Raw genomic sequence first — 18,684 nt, 5'->3', positions numbered from 1 at the left:
TCTAAAAAATAAGTTTATTTCATGAAAAAGTAATGAGAAGAAAACATTCTAGCAATAAGAAACACTCTTGTTTAATAAGCTTTTATTGTTTTATTTAAAGGACCTTAGAAAAAATAATTTTAACAAAACAACTTTATTTTTTGTTTTAAACTTATCAAAGTTTTTTGCACAAACAAATTGAGCTAATATCTCGGCCAATCTATTCTAAGAGAAAAAGTTGATATATCAAAAAACGTCGGAAAATCAACGTATAACACTTCATCAGGCGCTGATCCAACCATTTTGGGCGAGGGGTGTAAATAAATAAAAAAAAAATATTTGACATTTTTATTTTTTTATATTAAAACTTTTCGGTTTTGTGGAATTTAATTTGCCTGCCCTAAATCAAATTGCATGTCTATAAGGATCTAGAAATTACTTCATATGTTTTCTCACTCCATGGTGTATAGTATAGAATGTAGTATTTCTCTAAATCATCTGTTTAATTTTTCGATTTTGTTATTCAGTGACGTATTGTAAATTAAAGCAGCTTTGTTTACTGCTCTAGTGTGAAAGCGCCTGAAACATATTTTATTTAAGTCTCAATCAAATGCCTAGTAACTTGAGTAATTATACAATGTTTTTAAGTATCAATCAATTATTATATGGTGGTTATTAATTAAAAAAAACACTTTTCTAATATTTATATAACATATACAATTTATATACTGTCTTAAACATTAAAACAAACAGCCGACAGATTGATTGATTGTTATTTGCCATTGACATTTGACATTTCAGTGACAATTATTAAAAACAAAAACAATGCAAAAACAATAGCAGAAAACAAAACTAGTGTAAATACAAGCAAGTTTTAAAGGTGATTTGTATTGATTTTATACAGAAAATATGTAATTTAATTAAATTAACAGTAATTAGTTTGATTTTATGATACATGAAACAAAATAATATTAAAAAGGTTTCACAGTAAAGGCAACAAACATTTAATTTAAGACTTTATCAACAATTTAAAATAAAAAAAAATAGTGCTCCAATTTCCCTAAGCTTGTTTTCTTACAAACTTGGGTTTTTTAAGATACTTTTTCTTCTAAATTGCTGGAAAATATTTATGTTTAGTTTTCCCTAATTTTTTATTCGCTTTCCTATAAAATTTTCTTTCGCAGGCCTACAAAACATACATATGTACATTAACATACAACTTACATTTTCCTTCGAAAATTATTGTTTTTCTTTTTTTCTTAAATCGAGCAAAATTGTTTTCATTATTATTTTCCTTATACCAAGCTCCCACTCATAAATGCAGTGCACTCTAGCACTATGTATAGTAATTTCAACTTAATTTTCTGAAAACATAAGGCTGTAACGTAAATTATGCAAATTCCTTTTTGATTGTTCAAGTATTTTCATGCAAATAATGCATGGAAATCTCTTATTTGACTGCCATCATCACCAACGCCACCATCATATGAAAGTCTAATGTTTAGGTATAGTTTTTATGAGAGCAACAAAAAAACATGATAATAAAAAAATATGCATATTTATGAATTTAGAGTAGATGTAATTTAATAAAATTACTACAAAAGATAAAAACTATTTTAACATCTACGGCTATGGATTTGTTGAAAGCCAACCAACGCCTTTATTTTTTTGAACTAAATATTGGAGTGAAAAGAAAAAGTGAAGTTAATGGCGGGAAAATTGATGCTACAGTAGAGGTCGTAAGTAAAGTGACAGTAGAAGATTTAGCTTTAAAATATCAGCATAATTCTGATGTTTTGTTCTTGCAATTTAGTAAGCAGAGTTTTAGTCTTGCTAATTTCTTAGTTAATCACAATCTCATATACATTCTACCGTAGCTAAATATTATCTACATTAGCAAGGTTTGACAGTACAGTTAACATGCAGCATAGTCCATGATGTTGGTCAATCAGAAAGCACATTAGTCAATTTTAATAATTTTGGAAGCCTTCTCTATTGAACTGTTCCATAGACATTGAGGGTTTTTTGGAAACAGGTGGATTACAATGTTTGAACAAGTTTTTTTCACAAAAAGGATATGACTGTAGGCACATCTAACTTCTATTTCTATATTCATTGTTCTTTAAGCTGATTATTCTGTGCGAGGGATTCTATACAAAAAACTGGTTGTTCTCCAGTAGGGGCGATAGTGTATATCACAATTCAGATATTATAGAATCAGGCACTAGTAAAAATGTATTATATAACTTATTTCCCAACCAAAATTTGTCCAAAAAAGGCCGACTTGCCTTAACTGGAAACCATGCGGAGATAGAATAATTCTTGCGAATTTCCCTACAAAAGCAAGAAACCTTACAAGCGTGCAGTGCTGTGCACCTACAGAGACATCTGATACTACTGAAAAGGACAACTTTTACAGTCATCTGAACCAAGTTCTATCCATAATATCACGAGGCAATATAGTGCTACGAACGGGCAATGTATATGCGCAACTGGAAAAAAAAATGACGGAGAATGGGCGGCTGTTTGTCGAAATGTGCAGCAATGCCAACCTTGTGGTCGGAAGTACTATATTCCCCCACAGAGCAGAGCACAAGGTTACTTGGATATCTTCAGATGTCACGACGGCGAAACAGATCGACCATCAGCAAAACTTGGCACAGAATCCTTCACGATGTACGAGCTAAATGAGAGGCGGACTACTTTTCCAATCACCACCTTTTAATAGGATCCGTCTTAATGTCGCTGCAATCCGAAAACCCCAAAAGCATCTCGAAAGACTAGAAACCAATCGCTCGCGAATTGCTCGATCAAGAGAAAGAATTAATTTAAAGTTGGCGGCATTTCATTACAATAAGGATGATGACTACAGTAATCACAAGGATGTACTGATTGAATGAACATACTTTTTCCAAGCTCTTCTTTTAATTGCTCCCGTTAACAAGCTCAATTAGCAAATTCAATTGAAACTGACTGGCGAAACAATGAAATACAAATCGATGAACACAGTAATGATCGAAGAATAAGTCCTACTGAATTTTTTGTCCTACTGAATTTTTGAATTCATTGGAACCAGCCGTAATGCCTCCAGATGTATTAACATTGAAGGTTGGATCACCGAAATGCTTCTCCGCAACTTAAATTGAGGAAACAATCATCGGTGCCAGATATAAAGGTGAAGACGTACTGATTCCATGAGTACCAATGATTTCCATCGACTTCGAACATTTGAATTCAATCGGCTCTAGTTCCCGTTTCGTCTTTCCTTTGAACCCGAAACATCTGTGAAGAAATACGATATAAGGAAATTCAGTCCTTTGAACCCGAAACATCAGTGAAGAAATACGATATATAATCCTGCTAGGAAGCATAACTACATCACAGAGCATAAGGAAAGCTTAACATCGAATGCCAAGCATCCAAGCTCATTTTGAGGACGCTACCAGAAAGCACATTGGTTGCAGAACACCACGGAAAAAGTAGTAAATAATCTGATGACACTTACCATCTGAAACAATCAAGAACTGATGCTAAATTTAAACATAATGCAGCCAGAACTCAATCGAAGAAATTTGCGCTGAGGGAAGACTACAGCCGACAAGACAAACAACCAAAGCGAAGTGATAGAAGCTACAAAAGACGCTTTTACACAAAACTCGAATGTGATGCCCAAAAAGCTGCAGAAGAGCACAAACCTAGAGATCTTTATGCTATCACATCTTTATGTTAAAGAACAATATCCCGGTCGGAACATCTTGAAATATGGAGACAACGCCATTCTTGCACTAGCCATTACGTTAGACAAGATATTCCAATTGATGTTCTTGAATTTAAGGAAATAGTTAGCGGTACCTCAGCCTTAAAAGCAAATAAGGCCCCTGGAGTCAGACGCGGATCCAGAGCTAAATGTTTTCATATAAAAAAGTAAAAAAAAAAAAAATTTGAACAAATTTTAATTTTTTCCCCCACCAAATGGTTGGCCTGAATCTGCGTCTGCCTGAAGCAAATAACATTACACCTGAAATGCTCAAAGCGGACATATAGCGTCTTTTCTACAACCACTGATCCAAACCTTCTGGTCTACTAACGAATTGGATCCCCAGCTCAAAGAAGGTAAACATTCCCATAAAAGGAGACCTTACGGAAAGTCAGATAGCATTACACCTGAAATGCTCAAAGCGAACAGCCAAACATCATCGTCCTTCCTACAACCACTGACCCAAATCTTCTGGTCTACTAACCCAACTCAAAGAAGGTATTGTCGTAAACATTCCCATAAAAGGAGACCTTACGGAATGTCAAAATTAGAGAGGTATAACTATTCTCACCGCAGTAAATAAGATAATAGCGCACATATAACGGAATATCCCAAGCTATTTTGCCTGAATTTCAATATGAGCATGTCGTCCACAGAATATTTACAATGATCACATCAATACCTTGCGGATGATTGTTGGAACAGTCAAACGATTGGCAGTCAGCTTTGTATATGGTCTTTATCGACTTCGAAATAGCTTTCGATACCTGAAGACACGATGCGATATGGAGCGAAAGATATTGAATTGTTTGAACGATCCTTAATAATTAATATTCTTTGGGAATTGTAGAACTCTTATAGAATAAAATATCTATGATGGAGAGCTAGAACTGTAATTTAGTATTGGCTCTCAATTTCCAATACTAAACCACAATTTTTAGTAAAAGCTTCGAAACTTGACCAAATTAACCCAAATGCTTCCAAATAAACTCCATTTGAATATCTTAATAAAATCATAAAAATTGAGCCCAATTTGCAACGAAAAAAACTAAGCCACCCAAGTATTTAGCATAATTCATAATAACCGCATATAAATATCCGGCTTCATAACTTCAATTACGACTATTTATGAGTATGCAAATGCAAATTATCTGAATGCTTCAAGCCTTAAGTAATCGTTTATGTATTAAAAACTAAAATTATGATTTCCTTTTTATTAACCACAATGCTTTCTACCACATAAATATCAACTACATATTAGCATGTATGCAGCAGATAGTGTAATGTATGTTAAAATTATTATCTCAAAAAAGAATAAGGCCAGCAGACAAGAGTGAAGTGAATGCAACGTGCTGCAAGTCAACAAAACAGCAACCAAGTTTTAGTGTTAATCTTTTTAAAATACAAAAACTTTATGACTCAAAGTGTCATTTATATGCTAAATATTTTTTTTGTATAGTTTATAAAGAATTTAAAATAAATTTTATGAAAATTTATAAAAAAAACACTTTTAGTGCATTTAAGAAGATTTAAATGCATTTGCATATGTTTACAAACATATTTCGTTTTTTTTTAATTTTGGCCTATAAACTACAGCTGTTATTGTCATTATTTTAATGACAAAAACTTTTTGCTAAAGTGCTCTTCGTCGTTGTTGATTTAATGAATAATGCAGACAAATTTGCTTAAAACTGACCCAGTTTATGTGCGGATTTTGGGTTGTAAATTTGTGTGGTGTTTCTTATGCAAACACCATAAATTATAAATTTATTTTTACATACTTAAAAACTTTTCTTCGTTTTTTTTTATTTTTTTTTTTTTTGTAAAATAATCATAATTATTTTTATTAATTTTTAATTTTCCATTTTTAATGCAATTTTATGGTTTTATTTTTTATATCGTTTCAGAGATGGCAAAGAAGATGGTTCGTTTTATATGATGATGGTGAACTCACATATTCAGTCGATGAGCATGTAAGTTTCTTTTTATTATATTATAGATGAATAATAATATAGGCAGCCATAAATTTTTGTATTTTTATTATAAAGCAGTGGTTGTTAATGTTTAAAAAAAGTACTAAAATTGCTCTATAAATGTAAGTGTGGTAAGCTGCAGAAATTTTGTAAAGTTTAAGAACTTCTGCCTTGAGTTTTAGAAAATAAATTGATACTTTTACGCCATTTGTGATTCCATTTATTCGTAAATTTTATTATATTATAAGTCTAGACATATTAAATTGTGATAGTTGAGATCAATTTATTTGAGGAAAATAAGAAAAAATTAAATTAATGTCGGAGATATTGTAAATATTATATAGCAATACTATTGTGTGGTTATTTTTGGGCAAATCTTAAATAGCGTATGACAAATGAGTCCTGAGCGATTCTTAACATAATTTGCTTATATTTAATTAAATACTTATTTCACTTTCTTTACAATCTTTTTTTCAATGGAAAATTTCATATTTGTCGTCTCCGTTGATTTTTAGCATTCAACTCTAACTTTAATTATACATTTAGTTAAATGTCAGCATGAAAAAATTGAAATGCTGTAAATGGTATCGACATGTTTATCTGTAAGTAGTTAGTATTGACAACCTGCTAAAATCTATAAGAAAGTCAGGCCATATAAATGTGATCAAATATCAACATGACAAAACACTAGCATTTCTAAGCAAAATAAATTTCATTAACTCCAATTTTATGCTAACAATCAAAATCAATCGTTTTTGAGCGACTAACTTTCGTTCACTCTGCTTTTCGTTTGACATCAAACCAATAATTTCTTTTGTTTCAAATATCTGCGTATCTAATTACGCATTATTCGTTGTATTGCCAACATGATTCACTTGAAAATATTTTCCTCTCTTTGATTACGACTTCGATCGTCCCAGAACAAAAAAAAATTTCGATATCAAACGAATGCTTTTATTTGCTTTCTAAGCTCAATAAATTTCATTTGGATTTCAGTACCTCTAGTTCTAAGCGAACAATAACTATTTTCGACTCTTCGAACGCAGATAAACTAAAACACTAACAAGTAAGAGAGCTATATATATACCCTTCAGCAAATTATACTTTAAAATAAAGTTTTTTAAATATTTTTAGGTAAACAAAATTTAATTTTTTTTAAATTTTTTTTCTTTTTAATTGTTTTTTAATTTTTTTTAAAAATTTTTTTTTTTGGAAAAAAAATATATGACAAAAAAAATTTTTTGATGAAAAAAAAATTCGGGTTAAAAAATATTTTTCCCGATTTTGACCCATTGTAGGTCTTAATATAGCCTTATCTACATCGTTGCAATGGACTTTGAAATATCTATCATTAGATATCCATATCTCCGGTTGTCCCGGTTTTTTGCTCATATCTCCGTTATTTATGGACCGATTTTGCTGATTTTAAATAGCAAACTTCTCAAAAGCATGTCAGACAGACAGACAGACATGGCTTAATCGACTCCGCTATCTATAAGGATCCAGAATATATATCCTTTATAGGGTCGGAAATGAAAAATGTAGAAATTACAAACGGAATGACAAACTTATATAAACCCTTCTCACGATGGTGAAGGGTATAAAAACATAGGGGTATCCAATTTCAATCGAAGACGAGTGACTGACTTACATTCGAGATCGAGGATAATAGCACATGATCTAAGGCGTTTATGGCTCGGATTGTCTGAAAAGTGATTATTACACATTTTTCTATGTTTTGCCAACAGGATTTCCTTCAAAGCTTTTATTACTATTTGATTCCATCATTAAGTATCGGCGAAATCTTGAGTGTGTCAGTAATAGATCCAAAACTGGAATATGGAACAATTTTACCCATATTTGGATTCGCTTAAGAACTCCTTCAGGAGCGTTAAGAATATATTTGTGCATTTGTTTTGTGCAATATTTTGTGGCTACGGGCATAATCTTTCTTGTCCTAATAAGTCGATTTTCAGAATTCGTAATAGTACCGCATAGTACCGGGCCCTTAATATCAAGAGAAATAGATTCCTAGGCAATTATATAATAACTAACGATGGTGAGTTAGTTTCTAGAGTTAAGTATAGATTCAATGACCCACTGTGATATAAAGGATCTTTCATTAGGCGCTTCCTACCTTTAAATTTAAATAAAACAAAGTGTTACATTGAAATTGTTTATTCGTTTGAAAGGTTAATCGATGTCACTATGGAATATAACGTAGTGCATATATCTGCCGAGGCTTCGCTGATGGCTCATATCCGAAATTTCCAATTTTCCATTACTTTGGCGCATAAATCTAACTGAATTTCACCGATTTACGAGCCAGATATGTTTGCATTGAGAGCCACTGTAGTTTGTGGCTTATTCGCATAGACCTATGAATTAAGAAAATTCCGCAAGTGAAGCTTCAGCAATATAGGCTCTATCAACTGTCAAAGTTCGGCAGTTCCTATTGTAAGACTCTTTATATATAACAGCTACAGCTTGGACTAAGTACCTTCCTAAATCTGACTGGGTAGTTTGGTTTCACCCGATGTCCTTTAGACTATACTTGACAGTTTGCGTGTAACTAACTACCACGTTAACCAACCAACCATCGATTGTTGCAAAACTGGAATAAACCACGGTTTTAGTAAGGTTCCCATGGTAGATCTGGTTCAGTACTATGAATATCTGAATGATTTCGAAACTGCTTCATACCTCAGATTACTGGATTATCCTTTCCTGTCATTGATATCTCAAGTTTCGTCCATTATTTTTTAACTTATGGAGTTGAGATCTCAACAGTAGTTCACCCTTTTGATTAGTCTTAGTTTGTTCTAGTGAGAACATTTGAGAAGTCGATACAAGATTGGGAAATTCGTCATAGTACATGATAGATTGCGCAAAAGTGGAACAATTAAATTTTTAGTCCTGTTAGCTTGATCTTTCTGGTTCAGTATTAAGAATAGATTAATCCTCTCTTGACGATAAGAAATTTAGCTCACCTACATTCCACGACATTAATAACTCTTAGAGGTACTACTATACCCTGGTTTTCATCTATCATTCGCCAATGATATGTCCTTTTTTAGGTCTACTTTTACACTTCAGAAGTCGATAGTGGTTATTGAGTATCGCAGAATTCGCCCTAGTACATGATAGATTGGTGCATAGCTAGAACAAGTCTTATTTGTCATCATCTAAACCAGTATTAAGAAAAAGTTATTAATTCCGAAAAGGTATTATCATATCTTCTCATGATGTTAAGAAAGCTAGATCTCATGCATCTAACGATATAAGAGAGTTCTTCCATTCCATCAGCTCTCACTCAGCATTATTTGTTTGATTATTTGTTCTTAGACCATGACCGATTTGAAAGCAAACAGGAGTCTCATTAATATTCATAGACATTCGATTAATGATTAATCTGTTAACTATGACATAGGACAATCTTATTTAATAATTGATGTTTGAAAATATAATATAAATTTCCAGATTCATACCACGTTGCTACAAAATAAAAGTAAGAATTATCTTAGATTTAAATATCGTATCAACTACAGCATCTTTCCCTGGCAATAATACAATTTGAATTTTTTGATGCGCTCTGCATGATATGGGCTCAATCTCCGGCAGACATTAGACTATGCAAGAGAATCCACATGACGATCAAGTTTCATATATCCGCCCTTAATATAAGGACATACGTTTAGAATTTGGTCTTTCACTATCAACATGGTTAATGTTATGCTGGTTAGTTGATTAGTTGTCAAAAAATATTGATATTCATCATGTAAGTCGTAGTCGTTTTACGACAACGACAGTTTCGTACTAGATTAATGAAATTATTCAACCTGTTTCATTAATCTAGTACGAAACTGTCGTTGTCGTAAAGCGACTACGCCTTACATGATAAGGCTGATTGTATTGCTGATTCATTGAGTTCAAAACGCAGGGCTATATAGCAGACGATCCTCAGATGTTTCGGGTGTTTTCAAAGCCCTAGGTATTCCCTAGGGCTTTTATTATTTTTAATATTTCGGTAAAACTAAAGGAATAATATTCCGAATTTATCGTTAGACGGCTGTTGTAGACAGAGTCTAGTTTTTCTAAAGAAGCCGACAAAATTTTGTTTTTCATTGCTTTATTCATTGTTCTTTTAGAAAGGCCAGCAGAGATCAGTGCTATTTAATAAATGATAGATTCATGGTGACTTCCCAGAAATTTCTTGATAGAATTTTATCAACATTTGTTTTGACCGATCATCAAATATCAATCCCATCATCGACATCAACATCATCGATGTTAATTGACGCAATATTTTACGATCGTTATTGAATCTGTCCTGAAGCTATCAACGATCATGGTTAGACCTCGAGTGGCGATGTTGAGTCAGTTATCATGTACTTACGCCGACATTGCGATATCTCAAAATATGAGTAATAAACATAAATCTAACCAAAAAGTTACGACCAAATTAACAGTAATTAAAACCACTGCTAAATCACCTTTCAGCCTATTCGAATTTCATTTCATTTATACCTCAAGCTCTCAATTAAAACACCTTAAACAGCAACTAACTTTAACTAACTTTAACTAAACCTGTAACGATCAATTTATAATGTCATTCAAAACGTTAAAACTACAAACGAGTATTTGTAAAAATAATTCAAGCCAATAAATACAATTCCCTCTTAACACTTAAACACGTACCAAAAACTAAAATATATAACTACATGCAACAACAGATCACTACTGTGAAACTTGTTAAAAAATAAAAAACTTGAGAAAAAAATATTGGCAAGGTGTATTTTAAAATGACCAAAAATTGGTACAAAAAGGAGGTAAATAACTGCTTATTAATTTAATCTTTAAATCGCTAAAAATCGCAGCGTGAGAAACACAGAAAAATGTGTTTTTTAAAATAAGTAGACAAATGCAATACGAAATATGTATGTACATAAATAAATAAGTTTTAAAAGTAAAAGAAAAATGTGGTTGAAAAATGAAAATAGCTGCTGATAAAATTGGGCGTAAGAAAACATGAATGAATGTCGTCGTGTCGGCAACATGTGGCAATACTTAAAATGTGACCCAAATTGATATGGCTGAAATGAAGTTAATTAAAATGTCAAAATAAATTTGAGTTTAAATGGGTTGAGAAATTACTTAAAGTGGTGCGAAGAAGTGAAATAGCATTTATTTGTTAATAGTTACTATTTAATACATTTAAGTGATATTTTAAAAATGTACAATATTCGAATGTTCCAACCAGAGAAAAATACACATAGATCGGAAACTCTCCGGTCAAAGACCTATCTCAGTTGTCAAAGAACTGAGTACATGGCATTGCCCATAAATACATATAGATCCTGCCAAAAACCTAACTCAGTTGTCGAAAACCCAAGTGGTGATAATGCAATTGTAAAAAAAACTATGTGAATACAAAAACAACTCTCACAGAAGTGATTATTTAGAGCATTGCAATGCTATAAATAAAATAAAAAAAAATAAAATAAATAAAATAAAATAAAATACTATAGTTCATAGTATCACTTTTTTCGTGCGAAATTCAAATTTCGAAGCTGTTATTATTCATTTTTTGCTGTCAACCTGTTACTAAAACTCCAATGCAATCAAATTCGCAATTGGTTTTTGTAAAATACAAAATACTGCCTGACAGCACGCCTTCAAAGTCAAAGTTTCGATACATTTTTAAAAATTTTTGAATAGTATCAATATTATATTGTAACTTTTAACCGTTAATTGTGGAAAGTGTGTGAATAATTTAAATAACGTTTAAAATGGAAAACAACGAGACGTCTAAGTACTTAATTTATCTCTCCTAATTATTTGGAAACTATTTCCCCTTATATTAAAAATTACAATTTTTAAACATAACCTTAAAGTAATTTCTTTTGATTACAAAACTTCAACTTTATAGAAGCTTTTAAAAAAATGTTAATGTTTGTTAAACTTGAAATAAAAGGAAATAAATATATTGAAATGCTGTGAATTTACTTCACTTTATCTCATACTGCGCATTTTTGCGCTTTTTGAGTAATTTAATTTTTTCTAGGTTACTGTGCTATAAAAAAAATGAACTTTTTGAAATTTGGCTAAAAGAACGCCCAAACCACACAAAGTATTAAGCTATTATTAAATATATTGTGAAGAAAATTAGTGCTCCTTTTATTCCTAAGGGCTGTAAGAAATTATTGGATGAAAAAGTCCGCCATTTTGTCTACAATTACTTAAAAGTAAAATGTCAAAAATGCAGAAGAAAGGAAGATTATTTTCTAAAAGAAAATACTATATGGCTTAATGGTGATATATGCTTTCAGATTTGTATCTTTGGTTACCAATGACATCCACCCCTGCTGAGCCCATGCATTAAAAATTTAAACTTGTCAACACTTCTTCTTTGCGCATGTCAAATTTTATTCAAATCTAACTAAGGACTAAGGATTTAGAAATTACAGATTTATTTCCCTCTTTTTTTTCTATACCACTGTGCGAAGTTTTATCTGATACTTCAATTAATATTTTGAATCAAATGTGTTTACAAAATGAATTACTGATTCAACTAATTTGACTGAAAACTAATATGAAATAATTTTTTTCTAATCAAAAGCAATGAATTTACTTTCTTTTTCTCCTGATGGGTTAATGGTCGACAAAGGGTTAATTTTTTCTTAAATTTGTTGAAAATATAAGTATTTCTACCTATGGTCCAATTTTGGTATCAAACAGTAGAATACTTTAATAGTTATTAATTTCGCACGGAAAAAGTGATACTTTGAACTATAGTGCATTGGTAGGCAAAAAGAGGCATTTAATTTGTGTGCTCTTTTGGGTAAAAAATAAAATATCCACAACAACATCAAGAAACTGAATGAAATGTGTGTATTTTTACGCTCTATTACGCCCTTTTGTTCACATTCGGGTTGTTTGACGAAAATCATCGTAACCTGAACAATATGAACGCCTACCATGATTTAGAGCATTTTTTCTGTTTAACCCTCTAACCGGCCAATTTTATTTCGAGGTAAAATAATATACCTGGTTATTGTTTGAAAAAAAAAGAAATACGTTGGAATAAAAACAAACAAAAGACAAGTGCACGTTCTTGTTTATCACAATAAGAAAAGTGTTTGTCTCTTTACTCATATTTACCGTTATAACGGGAAAAATAACCAAATAAAGCAGCATTACATACATTTAACATACCCGCCTAAAGACAGCCTTGCCGGTTAAAGGGTTAAGCTTTTTTCTGGTTTCCACTCTATGTGTATTTCTCTATGGTTTCAACCTATATGACTCGTATTAATCAAATTACACTAAACTATGAGAGAATTTCTGTTATATTAAGCAGATTTTGAATGTTTATAAATAAATTGTTTCCTTTTTGTTAATTTTAAGAAGCTTCGCTATCATTCGTATAGTGTAAATTTGTATAGTCGTTCGCCTTCGGCCCGTGGTGGCTATGAGTGATGACCTTTGCTGTAGACCCTTTGCATGACTTTAAATTCCTGCAAGTTTTTTTTCTACAAAACTTTTTTTTTAACTTTTATACTTTTACTTAAACAAAACTATCTATAGTTAGTTATTTCAAATTAGATTTTAATTAAGCTTAACCAAATATTTTGTCATTTTCACCAATTGTCTGAAAACCTTAAATTTCCAAACTTTAGGCAAAGCCAAACTTAATTTGTTTTAAAAGAAAATACATGTCAATTTCACAAATAAGTATCATAGCTAATTTGGCTAAATCACTTTGCAACAAGTGTAAAGAAAATGTTTGGCAATGTATCACCAACAGAAAGAATGTCAAAATAGAAATGTCCATACAATCAAAATAAATCATAAATTGTTTAAATTTTACTACATAACTACTTCAAACAGTTGCTGTTTGAAAAATGTCCCTTCCCAACTTATTTTTTTTTTTTATCTACTTTTTGTTATGTGTTGCAAATCAAAAATTTGTGTTTTATGTGACATTTAAATGATTTTTTTTAACGAATTTATCTAGAAACCGACAAATTGCTAATAAAAAAAATCATACAGCTCATCCCTCTATCCTCTCTAATGAAAAAAATTATCTTGTTATCGCTAATTTGAATCATGTTTTCCCATAAATACTCGTATTTGTCTTTCTTTTCCTTATTGGCCACAATTCATTAAATGAATAAAAATGTGGAGAGTTAGAGAGAAAAAAAGCCAACCTAAAACACCACATGAGCTATAAAACAAGACAAGATCGTAAGAAAAAAACATAAATAATATTGTCAATATTAAAAGAAAAAAATTAAATCGTAAAAAAGGAGTAACAAATGAATTGCATGATAAGAATTTATTTGAAAATCATAGAAAGTAATAAGAATTAAATTGAAATCAAAATGAAAAGGGTTGAGACAGACTTTAAAATGCCTTATTTTTAGCATTATTCATCAAATAAGCAACTTTTTGCTCTTAAAATCTTAAGCATTTGATCAGATATTTTCATTAGTTCAGGTGTTTTGATTACGTTCAGATAATATATTCAGTAATCAGCTGATTCAAATGTGGTAGTTTTCAATCTGATTTTAAATAACTTGGCAACCTTGTGAAGCTATTAGATTCACCACAACAGGTCCAGGCTTCTTATGGAGCCATAGATAAAAAATATCGAAGGGGACCATTAGGATCCATCCAAAACAAATCCCACTGTGATACCCAAGAAGTAAACAGCAGGATAGTTGAACCAACCAGATTATCTGATGAAGGAATGGGTTTATCTCAGATTTATCCTTGATAACTCATCAAAACAGGAGTCTACACTACTCTAATATAGGCAATCACAAAGTACGTGCTCATCGTCTCATCGTGTATCTTGAAAAATTGTCACTATTTTGACTCTGCCGAAAGTAAATAGTTCCAGAAGTACTCCGACATCGGTATCTTGGAGCGATGACAGCTTCTGAGATTTACCCATAGAAGGAGTTATAAATCGTTCAGGCTGTCTGAGCCAAGATAAATCTCCCCATTTCCAAGTGAATTTCGATGCAAGCGAAGAATAAGTCCGCTTTTTAGCATAACCTCGGGAGAAGCCAAAGAAAGGTTCCTATTAAATGAAAACTTGCGAGGTTCCTCTAATTTTCGCCAACATGTCCCCATTATATTCAACTCAGGAATGGACTTATCTCAGATTCATCCTTGACAACTCATCAAAACACGAGAGTTATTGACCATCACAGTCGTGAAGATCCACTTCTGTACACGGCTCAAATATAGGACAATCACAAAGTACGTGTTCAATGGCCTGATCGGTTATCTTGCAAAATCTTCACTGTTTTGACACTGTCGAAAGCAAATTGAACACAACGTCCTGCATCGCTATTTTGAATCGATGACAGCTTCTGGAATTTAACCACAGACAGAGTTATAAATCGTTCCGGCTGTCTAAGCCAAGATAAATCTCCCCATTTGCGAGCGAATTTCAATGCAACCGCAGAATAAATCCTCTTTCCAGCATAAACTCAGGAGATGCCAAAGAAAGGTTCTCGTCCAATGAAAACTTGCGGGGTTCTTGTAATTGACGCCAGAGCTATCTGAACCAATTATGTTGACAGACCGAGTTTGTTAAGTGATGTAAAGTAGTGCTTGAGGCAAAATTAGTAGGCCCTAACTGCACAGACATAAAAAGTTGGAACTTCCTCTTCAAACACAGAGAAACCAAAAATCAAATTGCCTTCATTCGTTGAACATTTCTGTTTGATGAACACAAACATTTGTTAGTAATTAGAAGTTGCTACTTCTTATATTACATTTTCGATGATAAAGTAATGACTATTTCTGAGTTAGATTAATCAAGGGTCTTTCATTAATCGCAAAGTAGGTGTGAGACATTTTTTATCAGTTTGAAAGTTTATATGGAATATAACATCGTGTCGGCAATCGCTGAATGTCGCGCATCCGGACCGAACACTTTTCCATGACTCTGGCCCTTACATCAGGCTGAATTTGATCGATGAAATGGGTTATGTTGGATTTGAGGTACGATGTGGTGTGTAACTTACTGACATAGATCTGCGACTTATGAACACCCCTACAAGAAAAAGTCTAACGGAGTCAAATCGCTCGATCTCGGTGGCTAGTACACATCACCTACACGTACGATGGCCATGCCCCCAAATCCCTCGTGCAGAATGTCCAATATGTGGACATAGCGCCGTCTTGTTGAAACAACATTTTGTTGGTGTCCATATCATCTTATTCAGATCAAAAGAAGTTGTAATAATCGACCTATATCGCCAACGTCGTTCTCAAAAATATGCAGACCGCTCAAAATCCACACCTAACATTGACTTTTTCGGGATGCATTGCACGCCCTTGAATCTCGTGTGGATGTTATCATCCCAAATTCGACAATTTTGTTTGTTGAAGTGCACTGCCATGTTCGGAAGTGCCTATTGAAAGACACTTTATATAGATTTGATGGCTAAGCGTTTGATATGGTTAACTTATTAATTGGGTTTTATTATTTTCTCCTGTATGAATCCACTCCAGGAAGTATTTATATCAATTTTAAGTACTATATTTTAAAAATCTAAATAATGATTACAAAACTGACCATAAATTCTAACTAATGTCTCTAAACCATCCTAAATAAAGTAGGTACTATCTAGCTGTAGTGAAATTAATTTTCAAGACAACATTAAACAATCATGTTCTTGTACCTGCCCATCTTTCTTTCTTACTTTTCACCTTCATGGAGGGGGACATTTTGGGCTAATAAATGAAAGTGGACTTTTGTTTCCAGTTTCAAATTATGATTTTTATTCCTTAAAGATTAAGCTTAGAACAGGTTTCTTTTGTAAATTAAAAACAAAAAACTCAAAGAATCAACCAACGATAAAAGTAGAAAAATAATGTTAAATCAAGATTTGTTTTAGATTTTTTTTTTTAATTTTTTATTCTTTAGCTGTAGTTAGAAAAGCAAGAATATGGTCAAAATATAAATTATGATAAAGTAATAGGTGTTGTAAAGGCCTAGGTAAAGTAACTATACTATATAGCTTACAATGATGATATGACCATGAAATAATTCGTGTGAACAGCAGGTTTTTTCTTATACAGCTTGTTAGGAATATTTCAACGTTTGTTTGTGGTTCCTTTCCTGGTTGGGGTGAGACAGGGAGAAAGAGAAAAATACTTGTATATAACTACGAGAACATTTCCTTAAGATCGTAGTCATGATTTAAAGACAATGAGGAAACATAAACTATTGGTACGTGCTCCCTTCTGTGAAAGTAACACTTATTATGGGATTTTTCCTTTAGTTTTTTTGGTCATGCATACTTGTTCAAGTAAATATGTACTGCTTTTGGTGGCAGGTATGACAGTGAAACGATTAGACAAAATCATAAACATTAAATCACAGCATAGCCACAGCAGCATTGAGCGAAAATAGTAGGAAATTGAATACTAATTGGCACCCTACTGTAACTGTCATAACTTGTTTGAATATAAGAAAATAAGCTGCTAAAATTTAAGGTTTTGGGTTCGTAATACACTGGAATGTCAAATGATAAAAATAATTAGGATTTGACTAAAGTGAAACTAAATTCAAACAAATTTTACAGAATCTAAATAAATTGAATGTTAAATGTGGCTTAAGCCAGCCTAATAGTTGATTGTCAACAACATTTTCTATAAAAATGAGGTTATGCAAAATAATTTCTCTAAAAAAAATCTTTTACACAAAACTTTCTGTAGAAAATCATGTTACACACAAAACTTTCAATAGAAAATCATGTTACACACAAAACTTTCAATAGAAAATCATGTTAGACACAAAACGTTCAATAGAAAATCATGTTAGACACAAAACTTTAAATAGAAAATCATGTTAGACACAAAACTTTAAATAGAAAATCATGTTAGACACAAAACTTTCTGTAGAAAATCTTGTTAGACACAAAACTTTCTGTAGAAAATCATGTTAGACACAAAACTTTCTGTAGAAAATCATGTTAGACACAAAACTTTCTGTAGAAAATCATGTTAGACACAAAACTTTCTGTAGAAAATCATGTTAGACACAAAACTTTCTGTAGAAAATCATGTTAGACACAAAACTTTCTGTAGAAAATCATGTTAGACACAAAACTTTCTGTAGAAAATCATGTTAGACACAAAACTTTCTGTAGAAAATCATGTTAGACACAAAACTTTCTGTAGAAAATCATGTTAGACACAAAATTTTCTATAGAAAATCATGTTAGACACAAAATTTTCTATAGAAAATCATGTTAGACACAAAATTTTCTATAGAAAATCATGTTAGACACAAAATTTTCTATAGAAAATCATGTTAGACACAAAATTTTCTATAGAAAATCATGTTAGACACAAAATTTTCTATAGAAAATCATGTTAGACACAAAATTTTCTATAGAAAATCATGTTAGACACAAAATTTTCTATAGAAAATCATGTTAGACACAAAATTTTCTATAGAAAATCATGTTAGACACAAAATTTTCTATAGAAAATCATGTTAGACACAAAATTTTCTATAGAAAATCATGTTAGACACAAAATTTTCTATAGAAAATCATGTTAGACACAAAATTTTCTATAGAAAATCATGTTAGACACAAAATTTTCTATAGAAAATCATGTTAGACACAAAATTTTCTATAGAAAATCATGTTAGACACAAAATTTTCTATAGAAAATCATGTTAGACACAAAATTTTCTATAGAAAATCATGTTAGACACAAAATTTTCTATAGAAAATCATGTTAGACACAAAATTTTCTATAGAAAATCATGTTAGACACAAAATTTTCTATAGAAAATCATGTTAGACACAAAATTTTCTATAGAAAATCATGTTAGACACAAAATTTTCTATAGAAAATAATGTTAGACACAAAATTTTCTATAGAAAATCATGTTAGACACAAAATTTTCTATAGAAAATCATGTTACACACAAAATTT

The 18,684-nt window shown here is 31.5% G+C and overlaps 1 protein-coding gene across 6 annotated transcripts in view; it reads left to right on the top strand.

The window, feature by feature from the left end:
- osp (outspread) overlaps window positions 1-18,684 on the top strand; it is a 302,097-nt gene that overhangs the window by 221,084 nt on the left and 62,329 nt on the right. For all 6 annotated transcript variants that reach the window (XM_065499376.1, XM_065499373.1, XM_065499375.1 and 3 more), the window contains exon 4: window positions 5,644-5,709. In XM_065499376.1, the coding sequence (XP_065355448.1) occupies window positions 5,644-5,709 (66 nt within the window). The remainder of the gene's footprint in view (window positions 1-5,643; window positions 5,710-18,684) is intronic.

The sequence above is a fragment of the Calliphora vicina genome, chromosome 2 (genome assembly GCF_958450345.1).
Source record: "Calliphora vicina chromosome 2, idCalVici1.1, whole genome shotgun sequence".
NCBI lineage: Eukaryota > Metazoa > Arthropoda > Insecta > Diptera > Calliphoridae > Calliphora > Calliphora vicina.
The sequence above is the reverse complement of the archived record's forward strand: the minus strand, read 5'-3'. Positions and strand labels throughout refer to the sequence as shown.